This window comes from Phacochoerus africanus, chromosome 2 (genome assembly GCF_016906955.1).
Source record: "Phacochoerus africanus isolate WHEZ1 chromosome 2, ROS_Pafr_v1, whole genome shotgun sequence".
Classification (NCBI taxonomy): Eukaryota; Metazoa; Chordata; class Mammalia; order Artiodactyla; family Suidae; genus Phacochoerus; species Phacochoerus africanus.
The window spans coordinates 10,001-22,760 of NC_062545.1; the positions used below are offsets into that span (position 1 = coordinate 10,001).

General features: G+C 48.5%; 1 protein-coding gene across 1 annotated transcript; it reads left to right on the plus strand.

Moving 5' to 3' along the window:
- Positions 1–5,578: 5,578 nt before the first annotated feature.
- On the plus strand, positions 5,579–11,757 carry PDCD2 (programmed cell death 2). The gene is made up of 6 exons (XM_047769670.1): positions 5,579–5,912; positions 7,018–7,260; positions 7,579–7,710; positions 8,450–8,553; positions 10,009–10,122; positions 11,261–11,757. Exons 1-6 carry the CDS (start codon positions 5,630–5,632, stop codon positions 11,417–11,419), a joined length of 1,035 nt encoding a protein of 344 aa, XP_047625626.1. The 5' UTR covers positions 5,579–5,629; the 3' UTR covers positions 11,420–11,757.
- Positions 11,758–12,760: the final 1,003 nt, after the last annotated feature.

Consider the following 12,760-nt stretch of genomic DNA (forward strand, 5'->3'; position numbering starts at 1 on the left):
CCACCCTAAACCCTAAACCCTACCACCCGTTACCCTAACCCTAACCCGCTACCCTACCCTACCCTAACCCTAACCCGAATTACCCAACCCTAACCCGTACCCAACCCGTAACCCTACCCTAACCCTAACCCTAACCCGTACCTAACCCTAACCCTAACCCTAACCCGTTACCCTAAACCCAAACCCTAAACCACTAACCCGTACCCTAACCCTAAACCCTAACCCTAACCCGTAACCCCTAACCCTAACCCTAACCCTAACCCGCTAACCCTGTACCCAACCCTAAACCCTAACCCTAAACCCTAACCCTAACCCTAACCCTAACCCGTACCCTAACCCTAACCCGTAACCCTAACCCTAACCCGTACCCTCACCCGTACCCTAACCCTAACCCTAACCCTACCCTAACCCTAACCCCCCTAACCCTAACCCGTACCCAACCCTAAACCCGACCCTAACCCTAACCCGTACCTAACCGTCCAACCTACCCGTACCCAACCATACCCGTACCCTAACCTAACCGTAACCCTAACCCTACCCAACCCACCCTAACCCATACCCTAACCCTAACCCTAACCCGTTACCTAACCCCTAACCCGTACCCTAACCCGTACCCTAAACCCTAACCTAACCCTACCCTACCTAACCCTAACCCTAACCCTCTAACCCTAAACCCTAACCCTAACCCGTACCCTAACCCTAACCCTACCCTAACCCTAACCCGTACCCTAACCCTAACCCTAACCCACCCGTACCCTAACCCTAACCCTAACCCTAACCCGTACCCTAACCCTAACCCTAACCCTCAACCCTAACCCTAACCCTAAACCCATACCCTAACCCTAACCCTAACCCTAACCCGTTACCCTAACCCTACCCCTAACCCTAAACCCTACCCTAACCCTACCCTAACCCCCTAACCGTACCCTAAACCCTACCCTAACCCGAACCCTAACCTAACCCTCCACCCTAACCCGTACCCTAACCCTACCTAACCCGTATACCCAAACCCTATAACCCGTACCCTAAACCCGAACCCTAACCCGTAAACCCTAACCCTTACCCTAACCCTAACCCCTACCCTAACCCTAACCCCTAACCCCCTACCCAACCCGTACCCTAACCCTAACGTACCCTAACCCTACCCCTAACCCTAACCCGTACCCTAACCCTAACCCTATCTACCCTACCCTAACCCTAACCCTAACCCTAACCCTACATAACCCTAACCCTAACCCTAACCCTAAAACCCTAAACCCGTTACCCTAACCCCTAAACCGTACCCTAACCCGTACCTAACCCTAACCCGTACCCTAACCCTAACCCTAACCCTAACCCTAAACCCTAACCCTAACCCTAACCCTAACCCGCTACCCTAACCCCCTAACCCTAACCCTAACCCTATAACCCTACCCTAACCCTAACCCTAACCCAGACTACCCTAACCCTAACCCTAACCCTAACCCTCTAACCCTAACCCTAACCACTAACCCTAACCCTAACCCTCCCACCCGAACCCGTAACCCTAACCCTAACCCTAACCCTAAACCTTCCCCTAACCCTACCCTAACCCTAACCCTAAACCCTAAACCCTAACCCTAACCCTAACCGTTAACCCTAACCCTAACCCTAACTCCTAACCTCTACCCTAACCCCTAACCCTAATAAACCCCGTACCACCCTAACCCGTACCCTAACCCTAACCCTACCCCTAACCCCGTAACCCTAACCCTAACCCTTCCCCTAACCCTAACCCTAACCCGTACCCTAAACCCTACCCTAACCCTAACCCTAACCCTAACCCTACCCTAACCCTACCCCTAACCCTAACCCGTACCCTAACCTACCACGTACCCTAACCCGTACCCTAAACCCTAACCCATAACCCTAACCCTAACCCTAACCCTAACCCTAACCCGTACCCTAACCCGTACCCTAACCCTAACCTACCCTACCCTAACCCTAACCCTAACCCCTAACCCGTTACCCTAACCCTAAACCCTATACCCGTACCCTAACCAGTACCCTAACCCTAACCCGTACCCTAACCCCGTCCACCCTAACCCTAACCCTTACCCTAACCCTAACCCTAACCCTAACCCCGTACCCTAACCCTAACCCTAAACCAACCCGTACCCTAACCCTAACCTACCCTAACCCCCTAACCCTAACCCTAAACCCTAACCCGTTACCCAACCTAACCCGTACCCTACACCCTAACCCTAACCCTAACCCGTACCCTAACCCTAACCCTACCCTAACCTAACCCGTACCCTAACCCGTACCCTCAACCCTAACCGACCCTAAACCCTAACCCGTACACCCTAACCCTAACCCGTACCCTAACCCTAAACCCGTACCCTAAACCCTAACCCGCTACCCTAACCCTAACCCGCACCCTAACCCTAACCGACCCTAACCCTACCCGACCCTACCTAACCCGTACCCTAACCCAACCCCAACCCTAACCCTAACCTAACCCGTACCTAACCCTAACCCACCTAACCCTAACCCGTACCCTAACCCTAACCCGTACCCTAACCCCTAAACCCGTACCCTAACCCTAACCCGTACCCTAACCCTAACCCTACCCTAACCCTAACCCTAACCCTAACCCTAACCCGTACCCTAACCCCGTACCCTAAACCCGTACCCTAACCCGTACCCTAAACCGTTACCCTAACCCGTACCCTAACCCGTACCCTAACCCGTACCCTAACCCGTACCCTACACCCTAACCCTAACCCTAAACCCTAAACCCCTACCCTAACCCTAACCCCCTAACCCTAACCCTACCCAACCCTAACCCCTAACCCAAACCCTAACCCTAACCATACCCTAACCCTAACCCTAACCCCTAACCCTACCCTACCCTAAACCCTAACCTTAACCCTAACCCTACCCTAACCCTAACCCTAACCCTTAACCCTACCCTAACCCCTAACCCTAACCCTAACCCTAACCCTAACCTAACCACCCTAACCCACCCTAACACCCTAACCCTAACCCTAAACCCTAACCCTAACCCTAACACTAACCCTAAACCCTACCCTCACCTAAACCCAACCCCTAACCCCCTAACCCCCTAACCCTAACCCTAACCCTAACCGTAACGCTAACCTAAACCCTAACCCTAACCCTAACCCTAACCCTAACCCTAACCCTAAAACCCTAACCCTGACCCTGACCCTTGACCTGACCTTGACCCTTACCCCCTGCTGACCCTGACCCTGACCCTGACCCCTGACCTGACCCTGACCCTGACCCTTGACCCTAACCCTAACCCTAAACCCTAACCCTACCCAACCCTAAACCCTAACCCTAACCCTAACCCAACCCCAACCCCAACCCCAACCCCCAACCCTAACCCCAACCCCAAACCCTAACCTAACCCCAACCCCAACCCAACCCAACCCTAACCTAACCCTACCCTAACCCTCACCCTAACCCTAACCCTACCCCCAACCTAACCCCTAACCCGTACCCCTACCCTAACCCCTAACCCTAAACCCCTAAACCTAACCCTAACCCTAACCCGTACCCTAACCCTAACCCGTACCCTAACCCTAACCCGTACCTAAACCCCTAACCCGTACCCTAACCCTAACCCGTTACCCTAACCCTAACCCTAACCGTATACCTAACCCTAACCCGTACCCTAACCCGTACCCCTAACCTAACCCTAACCGTTTACCTATCCGGTACCCGTACCCTAACCCTAACCCTAACCCTAACCCTAACCCTAACCCTACCCTAACCCTAACCCGTACCCTAACCCTAACCCTAACCCTACACCCTTAACCCTAACCCTAAACCCTAACCCCATACCCTAACCCTAACCCATTACCCAACCCTAACCCAACCCTTAACCCTACACCCTTACCAGTACCCTAACCCTACCCTAACCTGACCCGTACCCTAACCCTAACCCGTACCCTACCACCCCCCCCCTCACCGTACCCTAACCCTAACCCGTACCCTAACCCTAACCCGTACCCTAACCCTAACCTCCCTAAACTACCAACCCTACCCTACAACCCTAACACCCATACCTAACCCTAACCCTTATCCAGTACCCTCACCCGTACCCATACCCTAACCCTAACCCTTATCCAGTACCCTCACCCGTACCCATACCCTAACCCTAACCCTCACCCCTAACCCTTACCCGTACCCTAACCCTAACCCGTATCCGTATTTTTACCCTATCCTGTACCCTAACCCTAACCCATACCCTATCCTTAACCTCTACCCTAACCCTTACCCTAACCCTAACCCATACCCTATCCTTAACCTCTACCCTAACCCGTACCCTAACGCTAACCCACAACTGTTTAGTAAACCCTAAGGGTCCTGTTCCCTATCCCCTGGCCTACACTTTATAGTATTCCAATGTTTCTCTTCTTTTTATAGGCATTATTTCCTAACTGAAATACTGCCCTTTTGCTTGTAGTTTAAACAAGCATTGTTACAGTCATCTGGGAATGCAGTCACCTCCTACGTTGAGACCTTCTTAGTCCTGCAGGCTGTTAAAACTGGGATACTGGCCCTGACAGTGGAGGTGCATATCAAAGGAATGATTTTAGTGAGCCCAGGTGTCTTTGTTCCTGCTCCCCGCCCTTTGTTCAAAAACTCCTACGTGTCCTAGCTCCTCCCTCACTGCCTTGGAGTGGTTTCTCAGGTCTGAGGTGCTGTCTCCTGGGCTTAAATTCTAATTTTGCCCCAAATAAAACTTACCTCTCAACTTTCCGGTTATGCATTTTTTTTAGTCGACAGATGCAACCTGCTTGGATAAAAGATAGAGATCATCTATTTCTCATTCTTGGAGTGAAGGACACCCCCCCCCAGAACTACATATTTGCTGAAAGGTTCCTCAGGGTCAGAGAAAGGAGGGGCACCAGACATAGCACTTCCTGTCAGCTGCCTGGAGACCCTGGTGCTAAAATCCATTCAGAGGGCTGGGCCCTGAGTCAGGCCAAAGCCAGATAAGCAAGACAATTGGCCAGAGGAACCCTGGAAGGACTGCCCCCATACAAGTCATTTAAAGGACCTCCAAAGTACTGGTTGCTCTCTTCCTCTCTTGCTCTTTCTCTACCCACCGCCACACGCCCTGCCCCCACCCTGCCTGTCCGTGCCTGTATTTTCTCCGCACCTATCTCCTCTCTCTTGAAATAAACACTTAACTGCCTCACTACCCTTAGTCACTTTGCCAAATTCTTCATCCAAAAAACAAAGTTCTTGGGACCTACATCAAGAGAGTTCAGCATTCTCACCGGACAGCCACCTGAGAACATGGTCATGAGCTAGCTAAGCAGAAATGCTTTAACTGACCTAGAGTGCTCAACAGTGTCCTAAGGACGTACCCTGACTGTCGAGAGCCAGCGGTAGGCAGTGCTTGGTTCACCTAAATGCCCACCGAGCCCTTGGTGGACCCGGCGACCCACTTGGGTGCGCCAAGCCCCGCTCGAGCAACGGACTGGAAGTCTAGATCAAGGGGGGGGGGGCACGCGGGCCTCCATGGCCCTGCCCCCTTCTCTGTCGTCCAATCATTTCTGGCCCATCGTCCTCCGCGCTTCCGGCGACGACTTCCGCTTTCAGCAGCTGTTCCAGCGACTTGCTGCTTGTGTCCATGGCAGATACCAGCACCGGGCAGGTCGAACTGGGCTTCGTGGAGGCGGCGCCTGCGTGGCGGCTGCGCAGCGAGCAGTTCCCCAGCAAGGTGGGCGGCCGGCCGGCGTGGCTGAGCGAGGCTGGGCTGCCGGGGCCCACGGAGCTGGCCTGCTCGCTGTGCGGCCACCCGCTGGCCTTCCTCCTGCAGCTGTACGCGCCGCTGCCCGGCCGCGCCGACGCCTTTCACCGTGGCCTCTTCCTCTTCTGCTGCCGGACGCCGCCGTGCTGCGTTGGCCTGCGCGGTGAGTAGCCTGGTACGGGTCGCGCGTGCGCCGGCCTTGCTAAGGCAGCCGGGGAGCGGGGGGTGGGGGGGCTCGCAGCTTCCCCGCGTGTTTATGTCCGAGCGCAGGACCTGCCGCCAGCCTGTGGTCCCCTCCGTCACGCGTGCGCGGGGCATACTCTGGGTCAGGGGCCCAGAAAACGCGCAGCTTCCTCCTCGTCCAGCTTTGCGCCCAGCCGCGGGCCTCTACCCCGCGAGCCTTTCCGGGAAGGACCCGGTTCCGCGTGCTTGCGCATTTCTATCCCTCAGCTTTTTGGTTTATTAATTGGTAGTTGGTATGGTTGGTTACAATCAAGTAATAAAAATTACCATTTTTTGGAAAGCTGAGTCTCACGAACAGGTTTTTCACGTTTCTGGAGTCTGACTCACTATTCTTATTAATTCAAACAAGATCAAAGAGCTTGCTTGGTTGTGTGGACTTTAAAAGTTTCTCATTTTGGAGTTCCCGTTGTGGGACAGCGGAAATGAATCCGACTAGGAACCATGAGGATGCGGGTTCAATCCCTGGCCTCGCTCAGTGAGTTAAGGATCCGCTGTTGCCGTGAGCCTGTGGTGTAGATGTACGTCGCAGACGCGGCTGGGATCCTGCCGCTGTGGCTCCGATTTGCCCCCTCGCCTGGGAACCTCTCTATGGCGCAGGTGCAGCTCTAAAAAATAAAAAAATAACTAAAAGTTAAAGAAGAAAAAGTTTCTCATTTTCACTTTTGTTTTTATTTTCTTCTTTTCCAAAAAAAAATAAGCTCTTTGAAAGCAGAAACTTTCTTCTGTTTCTCTTTTTAAGAAATGCATGTCTTGGGAGTTTCTGCTGTGGTACAGTGAATTGATGATCTGTCTTGCGTTTCTGGTGGTGGGTGCCAGTTGGATCTCTGACCAGGAGCAGTGGGTTCAGAATCCGGTGTTGCTGCAGCTGTAGCATATAGCACCTCAGGCGTGGGAATTTCCATGTGCCACCGATGCAGCCAAAAAAGGAATGAATGTCTTTTCCATCAGCTGTGAAGTGAAGGCTCAAATATTTGAATATTTTTATTACTTAAAACACTTATAACGTTTCTCCTATCTTCCCTTAGTTTTTAGAAATCAGCTCCCCAGGAGAAATGACTTCTACTCCTTTGAACCACCTTCTGAGGATCCTCCCCCAGAGACAGGAGAATCCCTGAGCCTGCAGCTCAAGTCTGGTGCTCATCTCTGCAGGGTTTGTGGCTGTTTAGGCCCCAAAACGTGCTCCAGATGTCACCAGGCACATTATTGCAGTAAGGAGCATCAGGCACTGGACTGGAGATCAGGACATAAGCAGGCTTGTGCACAACCAGGTCAGTCTCTTTTTTTTTAATCTCAGCCAGGTTTACCCCAAAAACTTCATTTTGCATTAGCATTAGAAAATGTGTAACACTTTTCGTAATTTTGGTTAACTGGTGACATGGACACCTTTATGAAGAAGGAGCAGTGAGGTCTTATGTCCCAACCTTGCTTTAGTATAGTAACTTAGTTTACAACCTACAACTTAAGATGCTGGAGCTACATGTTAATTTAGTAGGGAAAACTCACATGGAATACACCTCAGAGATAGAAAATAGACCTTCAAAAATTAAATGATTACTAATGATGCCAGTTACCTTATTTTGTTTCAGATAATTTGGACAATACAATTCCAGACCACAACTTCCTTTTTCCAGAATTTGAAATTGTAATAGAAACAGAAGATGAGATTATGCCTGAGGTTGTAGAGAAAGAAGATGAATCAGAGATTACAGGGAGCATGGGTAAGGAGTCAGTTTCAAAACTTCATTAAGTTTAAATATTAAATATATCAAGATTAAATATAATGCTTGAAAGAAAAGAATCAGTATGCCAAAATGAGGCACTGAGAGGAAAGGTCACCACTCTGGAGGCCACAGTCTGTCCTTTTCAGATATCGCCTCAAATGAAGATATCCTTTCTGTACTCCCTCCTTGACGTCTATAAGGTACGTTCTGGTTCTTGTAAAGGTGTGTCAGAGGAATTATCTCGGTAACCATTTGGGTGGGGCCGCATAAGATGCTGGAAACTTAGATCGTCTGGCTCCAAGATCTGCGTCTCAGATTGAGATGCTGTACGTGAGAGTGCCTGGCAGCACAGTGTGTGATGGGCAGCAGGGGACCTTTTATCTGGCCGGTTTCAGACCGCACTGAGGGAGTTCCTGCTGTGGCGCAGCAGAAATGAATCCAACTAGTACCTATGAGGACACGGGTTTGATCCCTGGCCTCGCTCAGTGGGTTGGGGATCTGGCGTTGCCATGAGCTGTGGTGTAGTTTGCAGATGTGGCTCAGATCCCACGTTGCTGTGGCTGTGGTGTAGGCCAGCAGCCGTAGCTCTGATTCGACCCCAAGCCTGGGAACTTCCATATGCTGCAAGTGTAGCCCTAAAAAGCATTAAGTTCGTTGTTTAAAACGGGCATGTAGGACTTGTCAAGACATGAGGATTATTCCTGTTGCCATGGTAATTATGTCGGTGATTTTTCAGGTGAAGCACCTGAGGAAGAATTGGATTCCATGGCAAAGCATGAATCTAGGGAAGATAGAATTTTCCAGAAGTTTAAAACTAAAATATCCCTTGAACCAGAACAGGTAAAGTAGAACTCATATATAGCTTTTTCTTGTGTTCTTTTCTGGTAGTGTTTTTGGAGTGTAAGCCCTTAGAGGTAATGGTCTTTTTGCAGTGTTGATCCTTTTTTACTGTTTGTCATATAGGATTCTGTTTATAGAGCAGAAATCAGGAGTTCCCATCCCGGCTCAGCAGTTAACGAACCCGACTAACATCCATGAGGATGCAGGTTCGATCCCTGGCCTGGCTCAGTGGGTTAAGGATCTGACGTTGCCCTGAGCTATGGTGTAGGTCGCAGGCACGGCTCAGATGCTGAGTTGCTGTGGCTCTGGCATAGGCTGGTGGCTACAGCTCTGATTCGACGCCTAGCCTGGGAACCTCCATATGCCACCAGTGCGGCCCTAAAAGACAAAAAAAAGAAATGCCTTTCTAGATAATGTTTTTAGATGATGTCTAAAAACTTGTACTCTGACGATCTCAGAAAAAGCATGCTATTGAGACTTAACTACCAAGTAACCAGTACACGGTAATTCAGAGTCTTGAGGTGGCGCAGGTTAGATCGGATGAATGAGATGTTGCCTGTGATACATGGGAATTTAGGTACCAGTGGCAAAAAGAAAGAAAAGAAAATTTGGCCCATTTTTGCAAGAGGAACTTTCGGCTTATGAAAACCAACCTGACAGGTAAACACAAAGACTCCTGTGGTTTTGTGAAAAGAATGATGGGTTTTGGTGTTATAAAGAATTGTGGCTTCTTGAATGACATAATGACCTTCGGATGTAATGAGGGTGGAGGTAGATGACAGGCTCACAGTAAGTGTTCAGCAGATGTTTCCCTTCCTCTGTGACCGTCCAGTAACTTGACCCGACTCACCATAAACAAAATCACAAAAGACTCAGCTAAATTCCCCTAAGCCAGGCTCTAGATCAGATGCATATCCAGGGGTGTATAGGAAGATAGATCTAGATCCTAAATACAGAGAAGGTGTTTCTAGCTTTTAAGAAACAGGAAAATCACTAGGTTGTTATATAAGATCTCATAATGAAATTCACTCCTAGATAAAATACTACAGTATTTATTTAAACACTGTTTACTTGGCATTTGTCTCTTTCATAATTTCAAGCTGAAGTTCCTTATCTCTGTGAAGGTAAGCACAGACTCTGGGCTGCATTTTAGGTTCATAACCTGGTAATGGGGAAGTAGCGTTATTATTAGTCTGTTCACAAAATAATTGTAGGATTCAGATTCTAACCATATTGTCATCTAAGAAATATAATTTTGATATCCTGAATCAGATAAGCTGAAACGGTCACTTTGATGGCACTTAGGCATTTTCCATGCTGGCTGTGCGGGGGGAACAGTAAAGTGGCTTTCAGATGAGCATTTCATCAATTATAGGAGTATGTACAGAATTTCTCTAGATGATCCTCAGATCACAAGAGATGTTGGTTATTTAAACTGATCCTGACTGATTTTAGATTCTCAGATACGGCAGAGGGGTTGCCCCCATCTGGATCTCTGCTGAAAATATTCCTCAAGAAAAGGATATTCCAGATTGCCCCTGTGGTGCCAAGAGAATATTTGAATTCCAGGTATGACCTTAAATCTGTACTATTTTAGTATGTAATCACCCTGATTTATGATTTTAAACATTAAAACACTTTGCCAAAGTTATGTATGGACATGGGTCCCCTTGGTTAGTGAAAGTGCCCTAATAGGAAAATTAGTAGTTTTATCTTTTACTAGTTTATCTGATAGTTATTTCTAAATAGCCTGCTTTTGCTAAGATTGTCCATTTACTAGTTTTCAGATATTATCTGTTGACTGACGTATACAGTAATGAGGATTTATTTTTTTGTCTTTTTAGGGCCACATCACGGCATGTGGAGATTCCCAGGCTAGGGGCCAAATGGGAGCTACAGCTGCTGGCCTATGCCACAGACGCAGCAGCTCCAGATCCGAGCCACATCTGCAACCTACACCATAGCTCGTGGCAACACCGGATCCTTAAGCCACTGAGCGAGGCCAGGGATCGAACCCACAACTTCACGGTTCCTAGTCGGATTCATTTCCACAGCACCACGACGGGAACTCCCAGTAATGGATTTAAATGTAGTTACTTGCTACCATCTAGACCATCCCCACTTCCCAGTGTGCTGTGGAGTTACTAACCTTACAAAGTGATATCTGTTTCTCATGGTAAAAAAGGAATTTTGAGGATTGATCTAGTGCCGGACACCCAGGAGGAGCTGACAGTGTTTGTGTAAAGCAGTTTCCTATCAGCAGTGGCAGTGCGGCTCTCTCCCTTGAGACAACACAAAGATCTCAGTAGATTTGCCTTTTGTGTTCTACTAGGTTAGTATTTCTTCAGAGTCATAGTAAGAGCATCTGCTATTCAGGATGTAAATAGCAAAATAAAAGTTGCCCAAGTAGAGGCCTCAGGCCCTGTTTTGTGGCATATTACTAATAAAAATAACTGGGTTAACACGTCAAGAAGATAAGCTGATATTCTTGGGAATTTTTTTCTCAAATGGAAAAGAGACGCCAAGTAGAGAGGGCTTTAAAGAAGCAGGTGCAACGCATTTCTAGATGGTTAGGTCAGTTAACAGTGTAATGTCTATGACCTTGCTGTACAGTGTGGAGACTGGAAGACCTGGCAGGGAGGGTCTGGTCTGTTGGAAGCAGACTGTGCCTCACCGCCAGGCCTCTGACGATGCATCCTCTTCTCAGGTCATGCCTCAGCTGCTCAACTACCTGAAGGCTGACAGGCTGGGCAGGAGTGTTGACTGGGGCGTCCTGGCCGTCTTCACCTGTGCTGAAAGCTGTGGATTGGGCGCTGGCTACACAGAGGAATTTGTCTGGAAGCAAGATCTACTAGACACAGCTTAAACACAATGTTGGAAAGCCTTCGGAATCTCTTAGACCTTGCAATTCCATCTCTAGGACTTTATCCTGAGAAAATAATTATGCTAGAGATACACAAAGATGTTTTAGGTCTTGTTTACATTGTCTTTAGACTGGGAAAAAATACCCAATGACAGGGAATTAAGTAAATTTTGGTGCATCTATCCAGCAGGATATGCTATGCAGTCTGAATGATACAGATATATCAATTAAGATATATCCAGGTATTCGTAGTGTGATCATATTTTCACAGAAATATTTATACCTGTGTATGTGTACAAAAGATAATCTACAAAGATAAACACTAGATGTGAATTGGTTAACCAGTGGGATAAAGTGATATGATCTTTTTATTTAAATTTTTTCCACAGTAAAAATGGATTGGGTGTCTAAGTCAAACCACTCAGTATTTCCTCCCTAAGCTTTGCAAAGTTAAAAGTATTTAGATAAAACCCCAAGAGACCTGGATAATAATCAAATGACTGTCACAAACTATAGTTGACATGGAAGCCCAGAACATGAGGAAATACTGAACCCCACTAACTAGTATGGTAGGATGAATGGGGATACCCAGTTTCTGAAGTAGCAGAGTTGGCAGGATCAAAAAACAAGTAGCTTAATGATCAGAAAACCTGATTTGGGAAGTTCCCGTCATGGCCCAGTGATAAGGAACCCAACTAGTAATTGTGAGGATTTGGGTTTGATCCCTGGCCTCGGTTAAGAATCCGGCGTTGCTGTGAGTTGTGGTGTAGGTCACAGATGAGGCTCACACCCCGCATTGCTGTGGCTGTGGCATAGGCTGGCAGCCACAACTCCCAATTCAGCCCCTAGCCTGGGCACTTATACATGCCGCAGGCGCGGCCCTAAAAAGACAAAAAGGAAAACCTGATTTTGAAGAGAAGCTCTACTTGAAAACTGACCTTGGTCAGTCAGTGGCTCTGCTTACAGACCAGATACTGAAAGGGGAGAATGATGGTCTTTTCCTGCCATCTGCCCATCTCACACCACTGCTCACGTGGCAAATAAACACCCGTAAGGATGCATTTAAGAACCTTCACACCAACCAGGAAATGATGAGGCATCTCCCAGCAACCGCTGCTGCAGAGGATCAAGCACCACTGCCAACACACGCATCCCACTTTCCCCAAGACCTCTGCTTAGCCCAGATACGGTGACTAGGCAGCCCACCCTACTCTAGAAAGCAATGAACCTGTGTTTTTATTTCAGATACTTTAGTGCTGACAATTCGGAGATCCCAGCAAAGAAAAAGTCTCAGTGCTTTTGATAATCACACGGGTAATGGTCATCCCATGTGTCTTAAAAAGA